Source organism: Pipra filicauda, unplaced genomic scaffold (genome assembly GCF_003945595.2).
Source record: "Pipra filicauda isolate LSUMZ 115617 unplaced genomic scaffold, ASM394559v2 scaffold67_size6003252_pilon, whole genome shotgun sequence".
Taxonomy (NCBI): domain Eukaryota; kingdom Metazoa; phylum Chordata; class Aves; order Passeriformes; family Pipridae; genus Pipra; species Pipra filicauda.
In genome coordinates this window covers 5,741,212-5,766,946 of record NW_024104842.1, presented here as the reverse complement: position 1 = coordinate 5,766,946, position 25,735 = coordinate 5,741,212, and the positions used below count along the sequence as shown (strand labels likewise).

General features: G+C 35.8%; 2 protein-coding genes across 6 annotated transcripts in view; one reads left to right on the top strand and one right to left on the bottom strand.

The window, feature by feature from the left end:
• FBXO8 (F-box protein 8) overlaps nt 1-11,274 on the bottom strand; it is a 25,444-nt gene extending 14,170 nt beyond the window's left edge. Inside the window, exons 1-3 of one of the 2 annotated variants that reach the window (XM_027741566.2) lie at nt 11,070-11,274; nt 8,989-9,325; nt 6,693-6,819 (exon numbers count right to left, since the gene is read on the bottom strand). In XM_027741566.2, the coding sequence (XP_027597367.2) occupies nt 6,693-6,819; nt 8,989-9,314 (453 nt within the window). In that variant the 5' untranslated portion in view covers nt 9,315-9,325; nt 11,070-11,274. The remainder of the gene's footprint in view (nt 1-6,692; nt 6,820-8,988; nt 9,326-11,069) is intronic. The other variant, XM_027741563.2, reaches the window with a different exon arrangement.
• CEP44 (centrosomal protein 44) lies at nt 11,259-25,735 on the top strand. Of its 4 annotated transcripts, XM_027741558.2 has the most exons (12): nt 11,262-11,437; nt 12,297-12,398; nt 14,397-14,540; nt 15,144-15,291; nt 16,288-16,434; nt 17,170-17,277; nt 18,718-18,849; nt 19,239-19,448; nt 22,282-22,351; nt 24,311-24,438; nt 24,697-24,734; nt 25,533-25,735. In XM_027741558.2, exons 3-12 carry the CDS (start codon nt 14,452-14,454, stop codon nt 25,639-25,641), a joined length of 1,179 nt encoding a protein of 392 aa, XP_027597359.1. In that variant the 5' UTR covers nt 11,262-11,437; nt 12,297-12,398; nt 14,397-14,451; the 3' UTR covers nt 25,642-25,735. The 4 variants fall into 4 exon arrangements, with proteins under 4 accessions (XP_027597360.1, XP_027597361.1, XP_027597359.1 ...); XM_027741559.2 differs by lacking the exon at nt 12,297-12,398 and having other exon boundaries at nt 11,259-11,437; nt 18,721-18,849; XM_027741557.2 differs by lacking the exon at nt 12,297-12,398 and having other exon boundaries at nt 11,263-11,437.

Genomic DNA, 25,735 nt, shown 5'->3' with positions numbered 1-25,735 from the left:
AATGTGTAATAATGCAAATAAACACAAGCACGCTGATTTCAAAGCATAGGTAAATACCAACATATATAAATATGCATACACATAAATAAGAACACTATGCCTAACATAAAAATAGTTTAAAAACACAGAATTGTATATATTTTGTATTCATATTATGATTTCCACAATCTTACACTTTTACAAGCACACATTTCTTGCAGAATAAACATGCCAAATTTAATTTTAAAGTATTTCAGTGATATTCAGGATTCTTTCTGGTCATTGAAATATCCCAAAGCATAAAAATATTTCCCTTATCATCTCAGAAACCAAAACCCAATTAATGGATTTAAAAAACATTCACATTTTTCAATAACAAAAATCTAAACCTGAGAATAACTAACCAACTTGTTCCAATTCAGTTTGGTAGGGGCTGAGAGCGGTTCTGAGCATTTGTTACAAGACTTAAGTACAATATATGTTGACTGTAGAATAACATTGAAATGCAGAACATGTAGGACAGTGCATTTCTGCACAGAACAGTGTACCAAGGGCACAACCTAAATCACCTTTAAAATACTTCTGAAATATTTTTTCATAAATCCGCTGATATCAGGCTTCCAAATACTTTGCAAGTTTGCCCTTTTAGTTTACATTACATCTATAAAGACGTAGGGGCAACCTGTCATTCAGTGCGTAAGCTAAACTTCCCAGTACTCTTCAATTTTGTGTCAAAAAGAAATAAAGGGCTGAGTGCAGATTTGGAGCATTTTAAGAAGCAGATTAGTAAAGCAAAGCCTCAGTTGCATCAAGCAAAAAAAAAAAAAAGTAATTAGAAAATATGTTTAAGAACAAAAGTGAAAAGCCAAGAAACACCTGTAATATTAACTAGCTATTTTTACCAGTCCATAATTTTTGCTTATATATTTATAGAAAATATCTGTTAATTGGTATATATTTATTTCATTTAAAAAATGGTTTATAAAAATAAATCTTGCAATGTTAGGACCCAATTTTAAAAGAATCTGTATTTAGGACTGTAATGAAGCATGTATTGCACTATAAATTCACATTTCAGTCCAAATTAGATCATATTTTTGTCCATAACATGGATGGACAACATAACGTTAAGTACTCTTTTGAATTAGAGCTAAATAAGAAACTAAAAATGGGAGATTAAAATGAACAACTGTGTATTAATTCTTCAAGAATTTTGGCAATTTATGTAAGAGGAGCAGCAGAACATCTTTACATATATCCCGACTTAAAGAGATTTACACTTTTGCTTCAGTAACAGGTATTTGCTTAAGGTAGTACCAACTGAAGCCTGGTGAGGAAGTCTGAGTAGCATTCCTGCCACAACGAACAAACAGTTCTGCAACACTTCCAGGAAATACCTGGCATGTCATAGATGAGGCAGAATGAAAATAACACCTTCTTTAAGACAGACAATGGGTTGGTTTCTCTGTGACAGTAAATGCTGTAACTTCTTTCTCGTGCACTAGCTTGCAACTCAACATCCAATCTTCACCTGATAAGCTACGAGGTGTTTGCACAGCATTTTTATTCCCTGTCTCTAGTTCCCTCTTTCTCCCCCCACCATACTTAATTCTTGATAATATCTTTCTCTGTGAATGCAGTCTCATTCATTTTCCTCAACTCCTTCACAAGTAAACAGAGTATAAATGATATTTACCACATGCCATCATTTTTAGTTGCTTTTTATTTCATTCTAAGCTATCAAAAACACTTTGCAACAGCAGAGACATGATTTCTCTGTTAAGTTCTTAAATTTTGTCTCCCAGCAAATGAAGTTCATTTACAAGATTTACAGCATGTCATTGAATCTGCTTTTTGTAGCACTGCAAATACTGCCTGGAAACTCTCTCAGAAACCACACTTCAAATAGATCTCTTTTGGTAGCTAGGGTGGTCACTTGTGGCACACAGACTAGCTGAAATAAGTAGTTCTACACACTATTAAAACCTACGCTAAGATTATTTATCAGTCAGCTGGCGATTCCCTTAGGAAACATTTGACTGCAGTCAGGTAGGCAGATCTGTGCCACTCTCTGGCGGGTCTGAAGAGGCCTTTTTAACACTTCGGAGACATTGTGGGATGAGCACATACAGTATGTTCTTTTAATTCTGATTCAGAGCACTATAATGTTCTTAGCATTAGAGAATTAGGAGAGATGCCTCAAGGATACCTTGCCTCTGTGGCAAGAATATTACCACTGAATTTCAGACAGCTCTGGATAAAATATCAACGTATGGAAGCGTTGATTTAAATTACATATGCAAATAACAATCATAATTATAGACTAATAGTAACAACAAAAGCCATTTGTTGTATTTCAGTATGTTATTTTTTACAGTTGCTCCTTTTTTTCCATGCACACAATGCTTGTTTTCCCAACCTATTCTACTACAGCACTGATGCTCCTTGCTTGCTTTTCTGCCTGTTTCCAAGAGCCTTTGCATTCGTTTATATCCATATAGGATACCTAAAATGGAAAACTTTTATTTTTCAGTATTGGCTTCATTTCTGCATTTATTTTCTTCGCTGCTAGGAGCACTTTCAGAACTCTTCAGTACAGCAGTCAACATTAAAACTTTTGTAGTTGCTTTTGACACCTCTGTTTACATATGCATACAAAACAAAGTAGACATATTCTAAGTTAATGGCACAGAAATTTTGGAATCAGTGTTTTTCTACATATATAAATAATTTCTCTTTTTCATATTCAAATGGAATTGTTTGCGAAGTCAGAGTCGGGAAACAATGAAGCTTTTTATCTAATGCCTACTTAAAGGTAGTGCAGGAAAATATATGACAAATACATTTGTCAATAAAGACAAATTTCACTTAATATTTCAAATTTCACATAAATGGTTTTACACATGCTGTATTTGTTTAGCTTAAGAGTTTTTAAAGGTGACTAAGGAAAACACTAGTAGCATCTTTACATAAACATTTTTAGATGATTTATATTACTGCAAGTTATAAGTTTTTACATTTTGGTAGGATTTCAGAAGTATCAACGAAGTGCTAATTTCTTTCTAGTCTGTACTGTATTTAAAAAAGGTGATTTTGATCACCAACAAAATTAAAACGTTTTTAAAGAAAAGCTGAGAAAATATATGAATTCAAGTTTAAATAATAGCTTAATTATTTAGTTAAATTCTTTGAAGATAGTGGCTATCATTTTATTCTGTATATAGATTATCTAGCATAGTAGGGTGCCAATTTCTTATTGGGGATTCTAGGTAACAGTAACATTAGTAGTAAATAATAATTAGACATGTATGGTATTATTGCTCCCATTTTTCTAGGGAAATGCAGTATCTTTATATAGTTCATGGTGCATCTTCTGGAAAATATGCACAGTACAGATGAGATATTTTCTACTAGAAATTTTTAAGATTCTTTTACTAAGTAATGAATCAAGTAATTTGGTGACAAACGTGGACACAATATATAACATACATTTCAGTGTCACTTTCACTGTATGTCTTTAAAATACAGTTTCAGTGATACAAACTTATGATGGCAGAAATTGCAAGTAGAACACAGAAATATTTTCCACATTACACAGAATCCATAACTAATAATTTACAAGATTAAACCTCTCTGACTTTAATGTAGAGTTTTCAAAAGGTTTGAGCTGTATGTTCCTTTCCAACTTTTTTGAGAAATCACACAAAAGAACTTCTTCCCCCTATAGCATACACATAATTCTGGTAGTCTTCAAACAGATAAATCAAAGCATCTAAAAATTGGCTTGCTTAGTAAATGATAATGAAATAGGATAAGTTTCAAAAAAACCTGCTTAGAAATATACAGCATTGTAAACACTCCACCATCTACACACTATAATTAAAGTCTGGTAAGGTAGCTATATACAAGTGGCAAATCATTTAAAATGATTTGGTCAGAAAAAACTGACCTCCCTGACAAAAACTAAGGGCAGTTGATAGTGAAGAAGACAATCAGAAGAGTGGAAAGCCAGGCTTAGCATAAGCACTGTCTTACTGAACTTTATTATTATGCTATATAAAGGAAATCACAACCTCATTAAAGACTGACAGGATGAAAAAAAAATAGATCTTTCCTGACCAAAAGATTTTATTTTGTACCTTCAGTTTCAATTTTAACTACATAGCATAGCTCCACATACTAAACAATATATTTTGTAGGAAGTTAGAAACTGGATACAAAACAGTGGGAAATAACTTCTGGTTGCTTACAAATTCTGAGTCATAAGCACATGAGATGAAATGAACACTGCATGAGAAATACTTCACATACACCATACACTCCCCTTAAAATAAAATACAGCAGAGACCATATAGGCAGATTAAACAACGTAATATTCATACTCATGTGTTAATACTGACACTAAATTTCCCCCTCTCCAAAGAAACAACAAAAAACCAGGTTCCAAAATCTTGGCTACAATGGTGGCGCCATATGAAAAAAAACAACAAAACCAATCAACCAACCAAACAAAAAAAACCCCAACCCAAACATGCACTGGAGGGGTTTTTTATGTGTAATGTGATTAGGCACATCCTTTCAGCTGAATGTGAGCACTTGCTATGAATTATGCAAGCTCATGCACACAATCAACACATTAAATTACAGCAGATATCACAACACCATGCACACAACAATGGCTAACCAGAGAATCCTACCACAAAGTGTGTAGATGCTCTTCCCTACCCCGTGAGCCACCGCTAGCTCTGGAGCTGTTGCTGTGGAGCCTGGTTACCCACTTTCATGACATGGGCGGTGTCCTTTGGAGAATCTTGCTCCTGTGGCTGTAAGTATTCCTATTTTTATAGTAATTTGATCAGGTCTGTTATCAAATGTAAAGCAGAGTTTGGCAGGAAATTCGGAGACACAATTTGTAATAGTGGAACCTCACATCATATAGTCCAGTCACAGTGTCCTTATAGTAATAATTCTGCCAATATCACAGTGGTAAACGATAAAAGCAATTGTTGAAACTCAGGCCCTGAATGGTTCCTACCAGGCTATGGTGCTCCACAGGGAGAGAGGAACAGAGCCCTTAGGAGATACCCTGAGGTTCTCATCTCTCATTGAAGCAGACTGTTTGTACTACTATTGTACAATAAAACCATAATGAACCCATAAGAAGCAAGAGGAGCATAATAAAGTTAATACCTAACTTAGGTATACTATAAGTTAGCTCTAATCTGCAGATCTTAATTTCCTTTAAAAATAATGGATTTTTTTATTAAGTGCCTTTTGTGAAGGCTCCACATGCTTTAAACATATGAAGATTACTTTATATAGGGTTGAAATATAACAGCACATTATAAACTCACATAGTTAAGTGAAAAATTATGTTAAACTGAAATACAAAGAAAAATTTGGATGGACAAAGTTGCTACCAATTAAAACTTGATATATTACTGAAAACATTTAAGTCACCTAAATACTGCATTTCATTTGAAAACCTTTATATTTTTTACTAAATTTATGAAAATTCTGCTGAAAATCAATATTAATCACTCAAGTGGCAAGGGTGCTGATATCTCAACACTGTGTATCAGAATTCAAGGCAGAGTTCTATGAGAGAAATTACAAAATACTCCAATTTTTGATAAAAGTAGTGGTCTCTTGATCAAGCAGAATATGAGATAAAGCAAGAACTTAAGCAAAATCATATTATTGTAATGATTTATACCACTGCTTTATTTATTTCACCCTGTGGTAACAAGTTCATGTTTTCTGTATCATATCTGCAGAGTGCAATTTGCTTCTAGAAGTATATCTTTTCATATCTCTTAGTCCTTTTCCTACTCTGGATTTATTCAATTACCACTCCTTGCATATGCATAATTATATGCAGGAAGTTAATGCTACTTTTGTTCAGTATTGCATTGTGTACCCTCCTTTCCTACAAAACATTAAGCAGGAGTCTGGCTTTGTCACTTGGGCTCTAATTGCATATCTTCCAGGCAAAAGTTGTCTACTTTCATACTCTTTTCTTCTTTGAAAGGTGATGGACTGAAAGAAGAAACTGACTGTTCCAGTTAGTTACATGAATTAATAAATGCAAACCTTTCACAATTTGACATGGGGTATTTTTTTTGAAGATAAATTTATATTTTTCTATACTATAAAGATTATGCAATACAAACATCCACAGAAATCAAATCAAACTGAACTTCAGAATAGTTCAGCAGTATATCTTTCCCATAATACTTCAAGATTTGCCGCTTCATAGTGGAAATTATCGCTTACAAAAAAGTCGCTTACAACAAAACATAATTGTCATAGAAGTAGTCAGACTTAATACCTCATTCTACTTTACCTGAAGTGGAACCAAACTCATACTCTGTAGAAGCATTTTAGTATTTTAATTTATGGAAGTGTATTATTATCCTTTAAAAATTCACCGCTGTCTCTTCAGTTAGGATATGTGCCTCGTGGTTATGGATTTCTGGCATCCATAGGTCAGACTGGTGTACAGAGTACTTGGTACTCTGTAAATGTACATGTAAATGGTGTGCACAGCTACAATACTCAAAAAAAGACCAGAATAGGGCTGTAGCTTAATATTAACCACCCCTACAGTAAAACAAACACTTATTAAAACTTGTTTTTTATAAAGCTATAGTTATAAAACAACAATCACAATTATTTTAACTGTGTATTACTGTCATCAACAGTTCACTTACCTCATCAGGGTTGGCATTAAAGGTGAGACTTCCCTCATCTAGCTGCATATACAATTTTCTAAAAGAAAATCCTAGAGGCGGATTCTTATTGTATATAGAACAGTGACCCCAAGTGGATTTGCACAACCTATGAAAACAGAATTAGTCTATTATAAAAATTCTTTTCTGAATTTCATATATTTTACAGAAGCAAAATGTAATCAACACTGCAATGCTAAATACTCAAACTATAGGAAAAGTTAGAAATAGGTTATTAATTCTTTCAGTTATTAATTCTTTTGCATGCATGTTGCCACAATCTTCAATTATATGATCATTGTTTTCTTCTCACAGAGGTTTTGGTGTATTTGAGTGCAAACTTGAAACATATCCCAGTAGGTGGCATCATAAGGAAATCTACACAGTGGAGACCTCTGGCCCTGGCAGTATCTGAACGAGAACTGTGAGGAGTTGTTCTCCTGCAGTATTATGACAAATAAAACACTGTGTTTCTTTTCTTGTGCGGTGAATGGGACACCACATCTGCACAAAATGATGCCATTAACTCACCACTTTCCCCACCTTTTCCACCAGAATCTTCTTTTTCATGTCTTGGCCAGTCCTAATTACTAGATCTAGCCCCATCCCTCCGTATCTTCTATAACTTCTCAGTTTCTTTCCCTTCCATCCCAGCTTGACTCTGTATCTCAGTTTCATCGGTTTCTGTCCTTCCTCTCAGTCTTCTTGATGACACCATCTGAAACCCCCTTTAACTTTCATTTTCTATGCTCTCTAGATTCCTTATTGAACTGGTAGTTTTGCTTCAACACACCTGCTTTGTAACTAATTAGGCACAATGTTTAGGACCAGCAAGGAGGACATGGCACAGACTTTGTTTTCAGTTCAGACCTGGGACTTATTTGGACTGAGTCTGGAACCGCAGCCACAGGACTTGCCAAACCTTAAATGCATCCAATACATGTGGAATGTTGAAGATCTGTAGATGTCTACAGAGATTATGCAAATTGAGATTCTTATTAATCTGCTAAATCAGGACACATTTTCATTACCAAAGGGCATACTTTGAATATGACCATTATTTGGAAAGATTTCACTAGAAATGATTGAACTATTTTCCAGAACGAACTTTGAGGAAAATACATTGGAGTTTTTTTTGCCCCTGTATGTTAAGAATATATACTGCATACAACAAAGAAGCTCTAGTATCTTCAAGCTTTAGCCTAGGGAATTTATTTGTACTTAAGGTGGGTACTTGGTGGGCACCAAGAAGTGAGCACAGTACAATGTGTACTGATAAACTTAGAAGGTTACTGGTATCCTTCACTGGAATTTCTATTTCCTGTCAATACAACAATCCCCAACAGCAGAACAATTGTGACTAAGAAATTATATTGCATTATCCTACTGCTAGGTTCATAAAGCAGGATAGGAAGGGAAGCTGCTTAATTCAAACACAGAGGGGCAAGGAAATACACAAGGAAAGGAAGAGATGTAGAGCACAATGAAAGCAAAAGAAACAACCTGGACAAAACCCTAACTATTACAGATATAGTACCGTTGGTTAAGGGGTAAGAAAATGTGAAAGAAGTTACAAGTTTTGCTAACCATCTACTCTGAAGATAAGTATGACTTCATGAGTCTTTCCTAGTGTTGTAAAATTTAAAATATCAAAGAAAATTTTGTTAATTACATTTTGATATTACGGTATTTTGTATGAAAGAATGTTCCTAGACATACAAGCTCTGCACATGTTTTACATAAATGTGTTTAAATCTAGACTGCAGACATTTCACTTGAGAAAAACCAGCCTTTTTTTTTCCCACCTCCATAACTGTCTTCCAAAAAAACATACACCTAAGTTGCTCTAAGACAAATATAGTAGATGAGTTATCCTGTCTTTTCATTTGGAAGTTTGCCTAAATAGCATTCCTCGCTCAAGCTAGACACTGGTTTGAAGTTCAGAGAAATAATACAAACATTTGAGATGTGCTTTGAGCTAATACCAAAGTGAAAACAAGTCCTGTTTATTTTCCCCATAATATGCCAAACAATAGGTGTGTAATAATACACTTGGGCCAAATACACTTGTGTACGTAGTAATCTCCAAAAATACCCAATAGTAATTAGAAATCCAGAATAACACATTTTTAAACTATATATGCTTCCTCTATGTCAAAACTCATTTAACTTAAGAATCCTTCGCTAAGGTCAGAGTGCCAAAAAGCACTTACTGAGACAAATTTAAAAGTTAATTATTTTTATAATGTCCAGGTCACACTTTTTTGTTCATGCTTACCCTTGCCAGAGGAGCTCATCATTAGCAAGATCCTGCCAGACACATGAAGCTAGACAGAGGTCAGTTGCATTCAGGTATGACAAAATGGTAAAACTAAGCTCTGGTGGCAGCATTTCCAGGTTAATGAATCCTTCTTGTTCTTTGGATTTTCTTGTCTTCAACAGGTGGTAGATGTCAATGCCTCCTTGGGCTTGTTTGCGATGGCTTGTATTGGAAACGTTAGCAGCTACCCTCCTACCATGCTCTCTGGTAAGATAGCCTGGTCCACCGTATCCTTGCTGTTGCAATTGCTGGTTCCTAGCAACTCTCCAGAGTCCCTGACCCATCTGCGAGCCTGCTGGACATAAAATCCAAATTAAATGTTGACGGCTATTAATAAACATTTCTAAGACAGACTCAGCACACACTGCAAAATAAAATTGTAGGACTGATCTGAATAGATAAAAAGTGAGTTTTGTCAAAATTATGGTGACCATGTCACCTGTCTTCATAAAGCAACTGAAAAAATACTGAAAACAAAACCCATAATACAGCCTAGATTTTTTCGAAAATTTCCATGCTTGAAGAGTTACAAAATTAACAATAAGCATCTGCAAAGAGTACCAGATATTATCTATATCCTATGCAAGTTAGGAAGCCTCAAGCTTCAGAACATTTGGAATCTTTAGACTTCCTTTAAAATTTAATAAAAATATCCCATTTAGCATCGATGAAGCACTATAAAATACAAAGAAAAACAAAATTGCCCTGAGTATTGGGTAGCACACAAGATGAGGTTGTGACTGACACTGAAACAAAGTTTCATGACTTCAAGGATAATGCAGTAAAGATTTTGGGTGCTTAGAAACAAGAGAATGAGTATCTTTTCAAGCTTTCTTGCCTAGTGTCCTAACACAAATCCTTCAGAATAATGTACTCACATACTTAAAAAGAGGACATCACTGCAGAAATAGTATAAAACCCCTTTTTGTAATGTAAAAAAAGACTAAAAAATACATTCGCTACTTTAAGGATCAACTGAAAAAATTTTAGAGAAGAAACAAAGCGGGACACAATTTAAACCATTCTAGAACCAGCTGCTGGAAATCCACAAGGCTCCAATATCCGTGTAGCTATTCAGCAGCTTATATGCTAGTTGTTAGAACACATATAATCTTCCTCATCATGTAATTACTTTCAGCTCTGTAGTAATTCAGGAAAAACGCTTTCAGAACTCACTCGTAACACAAGATGAGCAATCCCATTGTTATAATAAAGTCTTTTAAGTAATGGTATCCAGAAATACATTTTTAAATTATTTTGAACATATATTTTCAATCTCCAGATTCAACAGGCCACTCATATGTATGTTTTCAAACTTCCAATGATGTAACTTTATCTAGGAATTCAAACCTTGACAGCCTGGCTGTAAAAAATATCACAGTAAAAATAACCAAGCTTGTTTCTAAATTGCTGATCTTTTCCGGCTCTGTCTGGTATCTATCAAAGGCTGATTTAAATTCTAATTGCGCCTTTTTCATGTTACTTTGCTACTACATAATAAATTCTTTAGCAGTGTTGACAAGCACGATAGGATACTAAAGGCAATCTTGATTAATGATGCATTAGCACCGGCTTCTACTTCGTTAAATAAAAACCAACACGCACTCTTGATCTAAATGCTCTCCGCTTTATGGCAATTGAGCCCTGTGGCTGCCGTTTTGCAGCCACAATCATCCCCACAGGAGAACGTCCCTTCCTTCGTAACCGAGGCCCGTAACCGTGCGAGTCCTAAAGGGCTTCAAACTGACTCCGGGCAACCAGGCTGGCGGGCGGAGGCACAGCCCGTCCCGCAGGCCCAAAGCCACCCCGCGCCTCCAGGAGCTCCGCAGCCGCGCTACTCGCCCCCGCCGCGGGCCGCGCCCCTCCCCACACAGGGGCTCCTGGAGCCCGGCCGGGCAGGGCAGGGCGGGCAGGGAAAGGCCGCTCCGCTCCCGGCGATGCCGCGCCAGGGCCCCATTGGGCCGCCCCCAAGGCCCCGCTCCCCATTGGCCAGGCCGCCCGCCCGCCCGCCCGCCCCCCCGGGGCACCGCGGGCCGTACCTGAGCCAGCCCGGGTCCCACCGCCGCCGCGACGAGCCCGGCCCGCGTCCGTGCGAGAGCCGCGCCGGGCGGGAAGGGGCTGAGCGGCCCCGGGGAAAGGCGGGGGCAGCCGGAGGGGCGCAGGGAGGGAGCCTGGGCTGGGAAGGAGCCTCGGCAGGAGGACGCGCCCACCGCCCCGTGTCCCCACTGGGCCGCTCTGACGGCTGCTGTTGTTGCTGGAAGTGACGTCACCGGGGGGCGGGGGAAGCGGAAGTGGCCGTTGGGCTCGCGGCGGCAGATTCAGAGTGTGCCCGGCTCGGCTCCCAGAGGGAACAGCGGCGCTTCCGGCGGGAACTGCGGGGTTCCCACGGGGGGTGCGCCTGGCGCGGGTGAGCGTCAGGATCCCTCCCGGGGAAGGGGTTTGTCCCAGCCGTGCGGGCTGGCTCCAAGCGCAGGGTTCTGCCTCCCCCCGGGGCCGGCGAGCCCCAGGCGGGGAAGGCCCGGCCTCCGACCTGTCCAAGAGTGAGGGAGGGCGGATGTGGAACCGGCCCCAGTCCCACTCTGGCGAGTTCGCCTCAGCGCACTGCGCCGTGTCCTGGCGGGGACACGCGTTTTTCCCGCTGGAGTTGCGGTGGCGCCCAGGGCAGCCAGCCAGTGACACGCAATTCCTTGTGCGGTTCGCTCCTGTGCGAGTTGCCTGTGTGCTCCAAGTGCGACGGTGGTATCTGGCACGATAGCGAAATCCACTGTTTGTCGGTGACGTTTTTGCATCTCTGCGTAATGGTGCTATTTTCCCTCAGTTCCCCACCCCATGCAAGAGGACTGGCTAGATAAAATAGATAAAAATAGAAGAAATCAGAAACCTATTTTATTAGGCATTTCAAAGACAATGCTTACAGTGTTGAGATACTTGGTAACCTGCATGGGGTAGCTATTGTTTTGTTTTGTTTTGTTTTTTTTTTGTTTTGTTTTACATTGATTCTTTGAATACTATGTGCAGTTTTCAAGAATTGTTGTTTGATCCACTTGCAGTTCTGTGTTATCATATGTTAAAACTTTGTTGTATCGATTTTATTCTGGACAGCCAATGTTATGTAGGTGTTCCATCATGAGTTTCTACAGGCATAAGCTATGTGCCACTTTTTACTGTGTTGTAAGATTTTCTGCCAACTTCACTGTTATTTTTATGACTTCAAGCTATTTTGTTTTGTAGTAGTAATAGCAGGTTTTTTTGTTTTATTGTAACAGCAGTTGCTGGTTTTACATCCAGAGGTCCAGTGTAAAAAGGATTGTAAATACTTTTGGGAAATGGCCTGTATGATTAGACAAATTCCTGTGAGAGTATCTTCTGTGAGTATTTGCATTGCAGGTTAGAGCTCCATTTTTATATCAGACTCCTTGAGACTTGTCTTAATATGTAGTTAAACTGGCAAAACCATAGGATGGATCACTTTGTAAGGTAATGCAGGAAGAATAGCTGCCTCAGTTTCCAAACAAATTGGTTAAATTGTCCCAAACATTCAACAGCAAGTGTTGTGTACTTACATTTAGCACAACTAATAACTGAGAACCTAATGATTAAATTGAAAGAACCCCATAATTAAATAGGAAGAAAATACTTTAAGAAGGGCAGACCACATGCAAAGAGCTTGATCTAGAGGATTGCTGATTAAACACCATAGAAGCACAAGAAGAAAAACACCCTCAACAAACCCGGACCATTAATACAAGCCTTAGCTGTCTCTTGAGACCATTGCTTCGTTTATAGGTTGTCTGTCAATGCCCCTTCACTGCTTGGACTGGTAGGCTTCAAAGTACTTGTTATCTGGCAAGAAAAGAAATTCAGTGGAGACAGTGGCAAGCAATTATCTCCCAGGTTCTAGCAGGAAGTTGAACAGTGATTTTCTATTCTAAGGCTTAATAACTGAAGTCATTACTCTTTAACTGAGGCTTTTGTGGCAAGTACTGTAGAAGATTAAGCCAGTCACAAGCAGATCTTGAGGATGTGAGGAAGAATGTTCTTTGAGAGATGTCAGCTTTCAAATTTTAGGCTTTTTTTAATCTCCTCTAAACGATTCAAAAAACACTGACTTTGATAGTTTGCTGATAGGCTTTCTCAAGTTCTGTCAGTCTATCCAGGTTGTTAAGATGCAAGCATTTGTTTTCAGTTGTGACTTTGGAGCTGGTCTATGATCCAGTCTGTGCTCTTAAAGTTTTGTATTGGAGAAGAGCTAATATTGGTTACATATAAACAAATGGTTGCAAGGTACAGTACTTTTAGGCTGTCTCTAAATATAAATTTATTTTCAAGGATAATTATTAGTACTGATACTTGAAGGTACTGCTTCAGGTGTTTCATTTTACTATATGCCAGCCAGGCAGAATTGCCAGTACTTTTAGATCTCTTATGACAATTTTTAATTTCTTTTTTTTTTTTCTTGTTTTCTCCCCAGTCTTCTCTTCTTTCATTTGACAATTTATTAATCAGTTCTGTTTGGTACATACTAAAAGTGGGTGCTTCCTGTATTTAATTATGCCTTCGATAGATCTAAAAACTGATTTAGATGTTGGTAGTTTCATGCTTTGCTGATTCTCTTTTTTATTTTTTTTTTTCAGTCTTCAGTTTCCTTGTGGAATAGTACTTCAGGAAAAGAACTTTTTGTAGTTTGCACCAAGTCCTTAGATTCTAAAGTTTCTTTCTTCTGCAAAGCAAAGCTTACAATAAATTAAAAGTGGATTCTCAAGTTGTATGTTACAATGCAGAGGTTAAACAAGGACTTTTTGGTTATCATCCCAATAAACTATTTTGCCTAAATATCTAACCACTCTGTTACCCCCTCCCCCTTAACAATTTTAAGTGTATTTAACGAATTGTCCAGATAGAGAAATATTATCTGTGATGAGTTGCTAGTCCTGTCTTCTGATGTCTACAAAGCCAAACATTGCTCTTTTGGCCAGTGAGCTTAGGGCCAGGTGGAGAAAAGAAGCATTCTAAACTGAAGAATGCAGAAGCTTTTCACTACTTGTGGAACTTCTGCTCCTTTGAAACAACCAAGAAACTTGTTTTCATTCAGTTTTAGTGGATTTAGCCAACACAAAATTCTTAATTCTTATGTTTTCAGATACCTTTAAAACTCTTTGGTAGTTGATCACATTGAGGATTACTGCTTGATCCTCTTTTGAATGAAAGAAGATAATACCTGGTATTAATTGGTATTGAGCTGTAGTTCTGTGCTGTATTGTAATGCTTTGGAAATAGTAGTGTTTAGAAGGGGGAGCAAAACTCTTTGAATTTCAGTGGTAATTCTATTGCATTTTGTAATTTTTGTGTATATTATTTTTTTAAAGGGGATGTACTTTTTTACATTTATTCCATACTGAAAGAAGAATAGCATTCAGGATAATGGCAACAGGAGACCTAAATGGAAGTTTAAGAAAACTAGAACAAGGACTTCGCTTGTTAAGTTATCCCAGAGATGTGGATTATACAGTGTAAGTGGCAGTGTGAAAATTCGAGCTAATACACGATGACAGTAAGATGTGTAAACAAGCTATGTGTAAATATTAGCATTACACATAGTGATGAGTAAGCAGAGCATATGTCTGCGGGAAGCTGGGGTTTGGTGAATGAGAAGTGGAATACAAAAGGGTGCAATTTTCCTCCTCTGACCAGTCCTTAGAATAATCCTGAAGTATATCACTGTATTGCTCTTCTGCTGTTCTCTTTTCTTCAGTTAATCTCTCACCTTTGTAATTTCTTTGTAAGTGCTTGCAAAACTTCATTCAGGAAGTTTCATCCTGTAAAGATTAAAAAAAGGTGTTGAATGTTGAGCTGAAAATGCTGGTGGGCTTTAGACCTGTCAAGGTTTAAATTATATAAAGATCACAAGAACTTTTTTTTTTTTTGAGCATTATACAGATAACAGTAAAAACTGCTGAATGAGATATGCCTGAACAAAAAAACCTTAAAATGAAAGAGAGACTTGGATATAACTTGCTGGCTGTATTAATGCCTTTCAAGTTAAATGTTTGAATTCATGTAATGAAAGGCTTTTGTTATCTTCTGTTGTGTAAAATACTCTTGTTTCTTAATAGGTTAGTAAAGGGTGATCCAGCTGCATTTTTACCTATCATCAACTATTGTTTTACTTCTTTTTCAACCTGCATAGCAGAGCTTTTGGTAAAGTGTGATGTGGAACTGACAGCAAAGAGTGACTTGCGTTTTATTGAAGCTGTTTATAAGGTATCTGTCTTTGTGATCTTTGCAGAAGAAATGCAGTTTTGAGTATAGCCTGACAAAAATTAAACATCTACTATGAGTTTTATTAGAAAGTGAAAATTTCTGGCAACAAACGTGAACTGTAGCTCTGTTAGGAGTTAAAATGAGTAATAAGTCACTGTGTGGCAAGGGTTTAGGTTTTCATGAAAATAAGGATGGGTGATGTTAGCCAACGGTCTCTCTATTTTGAGATAGTTGCAGAAACAGTAATATGGTTTTTTGTTTTAAAGAATACCAAAATATTTATTACCTAACAAGGTTTATAGAAGTGACCTTGGAAGAAATCATACCACCAAAAAAACCCCCACATAAAACTTAAAAAACTGTAATGAAAGCGCAATTAAGAAATATGGCTATTTTAAAACGCTATGCCATTTTAATCTATGAACTCGAATACTTAACACTTTATAAGTTGGAATCAAGTTCTTAACTGATTGAAAATAACTTTAAACTATCCTTAAAATATCGATAAGCATGTTTTTAGAAAAGGTGGCTTGATGTATTAACAAATGGTGGCTAATTCAGACTAGTCCTCCATCTGAGGAGGACAGAGACTGCTTTACAGAAAGGTTCTGGGGCAGCTTTACGTAGCCCTCTGACGCATTTGCTGAGATTGAAACAACTTTTTGTTGCACAGTCACTTTGGAAAATCTTTGTTTTAAATTTTTTAGTATTAATTACTACAGTCATTTATTTCATGAATCTTAAGACTGTGGGTTAAACTTTGAAGAGTGATGCAAATGAAATGTTTCTAGAAGAGGAGGTATGTTTAAAGCCTAGTTAAAAGAAACAGCTATATATGCATTTATATATGTATAAATAATCAAATGAGAAAAGGTTTAACTGTTGAAGTGCAGAATGAAAGAAAAGATTGTAGTAAAACAAGAATATGACCATGCCAGTTCTACAGCAAATTGTGTGGTGATTTTGAAAGTGAAGTAAACTCCTGTTTTGTTGCAGTTTCTTCGAGATCAGTTTCAGTATAAACCAATTTTAACAAAAGAGCAATTTCTTCAGTTTGGCTTTGCGGAAAGAAAAATGCAAATTGTTTGTGATATTATCAACTGTGTGGTGAAAAAACATAAGGAATTGAGTAACTCTAATAAGGTACTGATTAAAAGGTTACTTTTATTATAAGTTTCTTTTGACATGCTTGATGTTGCAGGTAGAAACCGAAGACCAGTTTATTTAAAATGCAGCATCGCTGATGGACAAAACAATGGATAATTAGTATGAATTTCCATTGTTAGATGCTTGAATGCTGTCATTCAAGACATGAAGCTGCCAATTCTTTGAAGTATAAATGGAAAAAATATTAGAATGAAGATATATCTAGTACTTGGTGTCTTTACAGTGATATATTTGTTTCTCAAATCTTGTTTACATTAAGGCATTATTTTTATCAGTGTATGTTGTGTATCAGTCTGTGCTTTAATGTAAAGAATTTTTAGTCTTCCTATTTTACAGGATTTTGTTTCCTTTGAGTTTATAACAGTCTTCAGGGCTTCTGTATATTTAATTTGCTACTTTTGGGAACATAACTACAATTTTTTCTATTTGTTCACATTTCAACTCTGGTGCAAGTTGTCTTTTCTATTTTACAATCACCTTTGATGCAACTTTGCATAGGCATTAATGAGCGTACAAATATGGCATGCACTTGTGCATCTGCATTCTCTGTAAATTTGGATAATTTTTCTTTAGACATTATGGTACTACAGAGGTTTACATGTGTTTGTGTGTGCGCGCCATGAAATATTTCTGACTATCAGTGATGGTAAAAAGTGGGGTGTGTAACCCTGGAAAATTTTCCTATCTTATTTTCTTCTGTTCACTTTGGAGGTTAAATCCCAAACAAGGAAAAAACTCAGACCTTTTAAATATGAAATATGGTCAAATTGTGGTAAAGGCCTTGCTGATCCTAGTGGCAGCGCTCCGAATTCCAAACAGGTATGAAAATAACTTTTATGTTTTATGTCTAAAGGTTAATCTCATTTTTAGCATTTCACACTCTTGATGGAATTTGTGATTTTATTTAGATTTTACCACTTAATCAAACCAGTTTTGAGGTGGCCTGGTGTTTGTTTGTTTGTTTTTCCCCGAAGTGTGGTTGACAGAAATAATGGCTGAAATACAGAGGATGTTGCCTCTTTTACTGAGTAGCTGATCTCAAAGTCTTGGTGGTAATAATCTAGTGCTGTTGTTTGTCCTTTGAATTGTATCAAATGGAGGGACAGCAATGAAAAAAAGGTAAAATCAGAAAAAGAAGCTACATTGTGTTTGGAGAATGAAGTGTACTTGGCCTAATGCATGTGTTGTCAACTCAGCTTTCAGACCACTTTTTGCTTTTTGTTTGAATCTGTTCAGCAAAGATTTCTTAATGTCTCCTGGCTTTGGTTTTACAAGAGTAAAATTATTATGATTTGAGTAAAAATGATTCTGCTTTATGCTACTCTTGACATGGGGAGGAGGCAGCTTTCTTAATATTTTCTGCTAAAGGGGTGCAAAATAAAGTTTTACAAAACTTTTAGGACTATGACTGCCCAAAGTTGGTGATTTCTATTTAGAAGGAAAATACTGCTTTTATCAGTGTGGAAAACTTCACAAAGAAAGTATTTGAAATGGCTTCTCTTCTGGTTGTTTAATGGTAGAAATGAGTGGGGATATATAGTGCATATTAAGAATTCCCTAGAAGAGGAGCATTTCAGCTTCACTAAAACATCTAGGAATCTGTATGTGTCAAGATGGTGCACAAAAGTAGTACTTGTGCATTCTTAATGATTAAGAATTTTATTTTGTTTTGTGGCAGGATCAAAGGACTTAATCCACCTAGAAGGAATTGCAAAATTTTTCTCTTACTTTTTCTCTAAGAGAAGCCTTCAAAGGAAACTAAATTTGTAGCTTGTAGGGCTATTTTGGTGACAGTTGTCAAGAAAGAGAGAATTCTGAGCTTCCTAGTTAAACTTTTGTTTTTTCTGAATCTTTTAGTCATGGTTTTGATGTTGGAACTGTCTATGAATCTCACTAGATGTATTAACATACCTCCCAATCCACACTTAGAAATCTAACAACCCTTACATTATGAAAGGAGATTGCATTTCATTCATTACTGTTTGTGGAAGGGAAACAAGGTACACAGTGTATATGATAAAGTGTGTGCATATTTGTTTTACGGTTCTTTCAAGTCTGTATGATTTTTTTAAAATCAAACTGCCTGCTCTTGCTTTCTGTATTTTGTAACCAGTTGGGATAAGATTGCCATATTTAAATAAATACTAAAATGATAGATCTTATGTGTCATTAGTTGGCTAATAAATTGAAATGTTCTTGTAATGAATAATGCCAGCAGTCTGTTGGGGTTTTTTCTTTGTTTTTTAACATACTGAAAAGAAGCCTCTGGTAGAGCGACACTCAGGAAATGAAGTTAGTGGTGACGTTCATCCACTACCCCTTCCAGCACAGAGGGGTAACGAGGAGGAATTGTGCCTAGATCATGATATTGTGGAAGTTAAATGTGACCAAGTAAGAACTTTTATTTTAAGATGCTCTCTGCATGTATTCTTAATTTTTTTTACAGGCTTTTTCTAAAGGGATAAAGGTTTTTACGTTATAGCTGGATGTTCTTTAAGTATAACTAATAGTTCTACAATAAATATATTGAAACAATTGGAAAAAAGAAAAGTCATTTAAATTGTACTGACCTTTCAAGAGACAGTTCTGTCAACAGTTTCTTTTAAAAGCTGAGTTCCATGGATAGGCGTATTATGACAATTCTTAAAGGAAAATATTTTTCTAGTGTAGCAGGATGCAGTTACTGAACTTGAGGAAGATTGCACTTAATTTGATTGATTAAATGATGAATTATATATGTTTTGAAATTAGAAATTAGATGTTCTTATCCATACTTTCAGGTCATAGAAGGTAATTCTGAGATTGAGTTTTTAAAGAGTCAACTTGCTGATTGCCAGGAAAAGCTTCATAAGCTAGATTGGATAGAAGATAAACTACAAGTTTTAGAAGAGAAACTGCAAGGAAAGGTGATAATAGATGAGAAGGATTGGAATAACTTGTTGAATCGAGTTTTGCTTCTTGAAACAGAACTGCTGTTACAATCCAAAAAGGTATGTTAACTTCTATTTTAATGCTATAACAAAAATTGCCCAGACTCAGCATTGTTGGTCTGTTTCTGCTCTTTCTGCCTCCTGTATGTGCCTTTTACTGGTTTTAAAGACATAATTTGAATGGAAGTGCTGTTTATGGAGTTGGTGGTGATTTTTTTTTTAATTGTTAAGTTCTGTTGTGCTATCATGCTCTATGAACAAAGCTCTCCATTGGGAACTGTTTTTTTGCAGGAATAGCTAAGCCTGTTTTCATTAGTTATGCTTCAGTGTGTTTTTATTTACTAGTGGAGTTATAGAAGGAAGTTTTTGAAGACTTTTGAATGTGCAGTCTTCATTCTATACAACTGACATTGACAAAAATAGATGGCATGTGCAATGGAAAATGCGGGGTTAATTAAAGAGTTAATTCTTATTTTAGTCTTTTTTTTTAATTTGTGGCTCCTTGAAATTTCTAGTCTAATTGATGTTTTTTTACTCCTGTTTACACCCTCTTCCCCCACTTCCTATTTCTTGTCTATGATGTTTGTTGCAGTTTTAAATGTGTGAAAGTGCTACAGTTGTGATGTAGCTACATTTGGCATAGCAAATCAAGTCTTATGTTGCATTAAGACTCTGGGTTATTTTTCATGCTGTTGAAAGGTCCTTGTGTGCACATTATATAATTTCATTTAAATACACATGTAAGTATTTCGAGATGCAGTGAGCCATAGCATAAATTTTTTGATCACATGTTTAAATTCAAAGCGTATTTGCATATGCATCTCATGTGTATCCTTCACATACTGTCAGATGCTGTCCAGAAGTTGAAAACTCTTGTGGAAAATAGTTGGATTTTTCTCCACAGATGTAAAAATGCTAAATTTATTCGTAACCGGGAGCTTTGTGTGTGTTGCTGAACCCGCAAATTTGAAAATGTTGCTAATATTTGTATACAAGACATTTTTTACTGTGTGCCTTGAAAGTGTGCTAGTTATGCAAAGTCTTGAAACGGATAAGTGTTCAGACTGATCACAAGATTATTGCTAAAGGCTGTGGCTCAAATAGAAAGGATCGATGTTCTCAGTCACATTTTTAAACAGTTTAATGTCAGCAATGGCTCAGGTGATTTACCATCTGAAATCAGTTTCTTATGGATATTGGAATTTAAGTATCAGTAGACATATGCCCAAATAACATCACCAATGACAGTGGTTTCTTTTGCTAGCAGTCTCAGGAGGCCTTCAGGTGAACAGCCATAGACAGTTTTGGTCCTGTTTCAAATACATTCTTTTCAAGAGATTGTTGTAGCAGCCCAGGAAAGTTTGTGTTTCAGACTAGACTTGTTCTTTTTTTTCTGTAAATTTGATTTATTATTATTTAAGTGACATGTTTATTTCAGTTGTTCCCATGGTTGGAATAGTGTTTGGAAAATAGTCTCAAAAATATCACTGAAAAATTTTTGAGTGAGGTAATTATATTTCTATACTACATGTTACTGAAAGAATTCACCCTCAGGAACAAATTCAAATGTAGTTACTGTGTGACATTGTTGCTGGTCTTTTTTCAAAGCAAAATAAGCTAATTCTATATATATATGTAAGACCACATACATATATACATATATATACATGTGTATGTGTATATGTATATATATATGTATGTATGTATGTATATCTATATTTATATAGTCTTCAAAACCCTGTTTCCCAGTAGGCTTTTGAAAACTGCCAAGAAATAATCCTTTGGGTCACAGAATTGCTGCTTCTTTGTTTGATGAAATTGCATCCAAATTGTGCTTCACATACACAGAAACAATTCAGAATTACTTCTTTAATCTTACTCTTGCACTTTTTGGGGAATTTTTGGAATCTAGCCAACACAGCAGAAACACTCTAAGATCTGTCTCTTGCTGTTGCAAAAGTAGCAGCAGCTGTGCATTTAGCTCTGGGAAAGTGTGAAAGATACCAAATCCCTTTCAATGAAAGGAATTAAACGTAGACAGTGGAGATATCTATTTTTGTATTTTTTAAGAGATATCCATTATTACAGGTTTTTCCAGCATCTTCCCACACCATATGTACTATTTCTCACTCATTCACTTATTTGGGTATAATATTCCCCTGTTAACTGATATAGACTTCAGTATATAAAACGATATGTTTTAAAGGCTGAGATGTCAAATCATAATGATAACTCATTGGCAAAAAAATAGTCTAGATGTTGTTTGAGTGTTGTGGTTTTTAACTTTGAAATTAGAAAAGTACACTCAAAAGCATTTAATGTTTCCTTGCTTATGAACAACCTTTTTAAATTAGATTGACTTAAACTGAGAACCTTTCTTAAAAGAGCACTCTCATTTAGGAGTCTGGGAAACTAGCTTAGGATAGACTTCAGAGTTCTAAGCATTTAAGTGGAAAGAGGTTCATTTAATCTACAGGCTATTTTTTTAGTACTGAGGACTGCATTTCTGAATATCAACCAGCAGTGGAAGGTACACTTGCTTTGTTAAGCTAATGGCAGCCAATGTCAAGATAAAATGATTAGCATGCTAAGAACTAAGGTTACTTGTTCTACTCATACCTAAGTTATATGAACTATGTTTTAGCCTGTTTTTGACCTGTTTACAAACAGCAATATTGATATTAAAAAAACCTCTATGAAATAGACTACTTTTTAAATGAAGTGTATGTATGGAAATGTTGGATTTTTTTAATCCTGTAAAGACATTTGTGCAGTGCCAACTTGACTGGATGGTGCAAATGCATATGTAGTTAGTACTTAAATATAATTTTCTTCAGTCAAAATATGATTTAAACAGGGTGTATGGCTAAAATGCAGTAAACTTGTATTTCAGGGAGACTTACCTACAGAATCCAGCAATGTAAGCTGGACATGTACTTCTAGTAGCATTCCAGTTTCTCCTGGTGAGTATTAATGATTTTCCTTTTAATTAACATAAATATGCTAAACACTCTTTGCTGACCTTGACTAAAATACTGCTTTTAAGTAGATAATTGCAATTTAGTGACCTCTGAATTTTAAATCCGTACTGCAGATTAGAATTTAACGTCCTCATCACTTCCTGTCTGTAATTGGTTCTTCAGAAGATTTATGTACTCTAGCTTAGTAATTAATAGTTACAAATAGCTACTCAAAATATTAAAGATATAAATTTAATTGAGATGCTGTTGCTAAGGTAGTGAAAGACAATGTTATCTGGACTTTAAAGCAGTTACTGTGTTTTGAAAATACACTATTCATAAACACAGAAGGAATTATTTTTGCTATCACTGGTTTTATGATGCTGTTTTCTAGTTTTATAATGGGACTCAAGATAAATCAGAGCCTTTTTATTCATAATCTGTGTTCTTTTTCAAACCACTGCTGAACGTTGTCTATATTTCATCCCTTTGAACCAGTTAGCAGCCATCTAACTGGCATTTTTGCTAAGCTTTCTCATTTTGAAGAGGAAGACAAAATCTTTTTCTTCCATTTGCAACTTAATTTTGATAACATACAAGAAGTAAATGAAAAAACCTTAAGTGGGAAAGAAATTAAAAACATTGCCCAGGCCATAAGTAATTTTTCTGTCTTCCTCAACGATAGCTCTTTATCCCTTAGCTTGCATCATTCACTTCATTGATTTGGCCTTTTTCCCCTGTGGCAGCTGTTATTCCTGCCACCAATGTTAAGGAGGAAATGCTATTTTCCATTTTTTCTAGTGTTGGGCTGTTGCATTGTAATTAAAAGGGAATCTCAGAATTTTCCATGGAAATTAGGAAGGCAGTTTCTTGGTTATGTCAAGGTTTGTTTTTATTTTGTAGTCTCAGAAATGGGACCCTCCTTTTACAGGAAAGCTTGCACCATGTATACTTCGTTTTGTTAGTTTAGTGTTTTGTTAGTGACACTTGAGGACTTCATATCAGTAAACAAACAGATGGTCTTTAAAAGAGAATTTTCATATTTTCAAACTTCTTGAGTTCTTCTGATTTTGTTACTCCCATTTTTCTAAAATTCAAGAAATTTTAGGCATACAAGTTATGGGGCCAATCTTAACTTTTTTATCTGAGATGTACAGTGCAGGAATGCTTTCGTGCTCTTTGTGGTTGTAGTGCTCTTCAGAAATCACAGCTGTACAGAAGAAACAATTTTTAATTTTAATTGCTTAAAATTAGTTGATATGATTTTTAGACACAGTAGTGTAGCTAAGCATGTTCCAAAGGTATGATGCATTGATGGTGACATTACTAAAAATAAGGACATGGGAACACTTTTTCCTAGATACTAAGTTCTCTTCCCTCACGAATTTTAGTAATCTGAAATTGCAAAGAATAACACAACCTTCCCAGTATAACAGAAAAAAAAGTCTGTTTCTGCTGAATGGTTACTGCAGTTGTCCCAAGGGGAGGAAAGCCAGAAAACGGCAAGAACTTGATACAAATTTTAAGCTAAGTAAGAAGGTGATAATTTTCTATAATGTTTCTGCTACTTATAAGACAGGTTACTTAGCACAAATTAAAGATGTGTTTGAACAGGCAGTTTACAATAAAAATAATGTAAACTATATGGAATTACTATTAAAAGTTGACACTGTAATCAGATGTTCATAAGTTTTGATTTTGCTGGAATCAGGATGAAGTAATCTTCCTAGTAATCTTTTTGGAATTTGCTTTGTGTATATTATACATAGTAATACTACATTTATCTTGTTTTAAAAAGATTAGAAACCTATTTTGGACTCTTATAGTAGCTTTTCCTTTTCCCGCTCTAAACAATGCATTCTCTTCTGTTATTACATACTGTAAATCAAGTTTTTTGATAGCTGACCTTGCAAAAGGGAGCAAAAAGGCAAAGGTGACACAAAACTGAGTATTTCTCTATAGATACAGAGAGGAATGAGGAGATGCCAGAGAGTCATCTTCAGTCCTCTGGATGCAGTTCACTGTTATCCACAAACCCATCTCCCAAAGCCATGACCATTAATTCTCATGATCTGACAGACATTTCAAAGGTAAGTAAAACTGGGGAATGCTCGGTTGATTTCCTTTCTGAGGTCAAGAGAACAAGTAAGCATTGGTTTTAGTTGTATATACTACTAGTGAAAAACAAGGAAACTAAGCAAAACTACATCTAGGTCTGTCTCATAAAAATACTTTTGATATGTAAACAGTGCTTAAAGTCACATTTTCTCTGAATCTTTAAGTTGAAAGTCCATCTGAAGAATGTCAGCTTTGAAGAGTTCACTAACTTTGTTGCTTTTAAATTGTAGGAGACAATAAGACAAAGAATGGAAAAGATAAGTAAAATGTAAGTAATAGGAAAGGGCAGCAGGAATTTATTTCCCAGGAGGGATTTGTACTGGACTAAGGCATATAGAGAATGTACATGTGTGTTCCAAACCTCAAAGGTCTCTACATCAGGTGTGGCATTTCCTTATGACTCCACTGGATAATAAATCCACTTACAGTTCTGTATTTGTGGGATGAGTCACTGTTTTGGTTTCTAAAAAGCAATAGAAAGCATTCTTAATAGTATTAAATAGAGATTAAAGAGTGTTTAGAATTTGGTTGACAAAAATTAGGAATAGTATTTATCTTCTGATAAGAATTTCCTGGTACTTGCAGCTTTTCTCCTGAAAAATAACTACATATCTTAACTCTGCTTTTTATTATTTAAGGAAAAGTAAAACCAATCTCAGCTTAAGAATTATGATAACTTATTAAGATGTATTTGATTCTGATCCTGAGATCTGTAATAAAATTGTTTGGTAAGAAATACTTTTATTATACTTGAGGAGAAATGCATTTCTGTATAATATTTCTTTAGCAAGAAATTTCTGTAAGTGGCTGGCCTGTAAAAATGTCTGGCCTTTTCTGTGATTTTGATTGTGTTGTTTGGGTTGCCTTTTTCTTTATGTGTATGTGAGGTTTATGATATGTGGTAGGCATTTAAAATACAAACCAATTGCAGAGGAAATGGGAGGATGAGAGAAAACTTTTGGTTTCATGCTGCTTATTAGTATTTTGGATAATTAAAAAGTTAAAGGCAAGACAGTAATTTCTTACCTGATTATAATAAGCATATGTAAACAAAATTTATTTTCAGAATTGAAGAAACCTTCAAATTGTTGAAAACGTCAAGCCCACCTCTGAGAATACCTGAAAGCACAGGTCGTGAGATCTGGTCTCTGCAGACTTATGGATACCAGGAGTAATATGTATGTTTATACAGCATTAAATTTTTAAAATATCGAATTTGTAATGATCACTAGTGCTTTTATTTCTTTGAATAAATATTTTTCTGATGTA

Excerpts from the sequence above, each read along its gene's own strand:
- CEP44 (XM_027741558.2), top strand. The coding sequence starts at position 14,452 with ATGGCAACAGGAGACCTAAATGGAAGTTTAAGAAAACTAGAACAAGGA. Across the intron at positions 19,449-22,281 it reads TGCTGTTACAATCCAAAAAG|GGAGACTTACCTACAGAATC; the intron begins GTATGTTAACTT and ends CTTGTATTTCAG. Across the intron at positions 22,352-24,310 it reads TAGCATTCCAGTTTCTCCTG|ATACAGAGAGGAATGAGGAG; the intron begins GTGAGTATTAAT and ends ATTTCTCTATAG.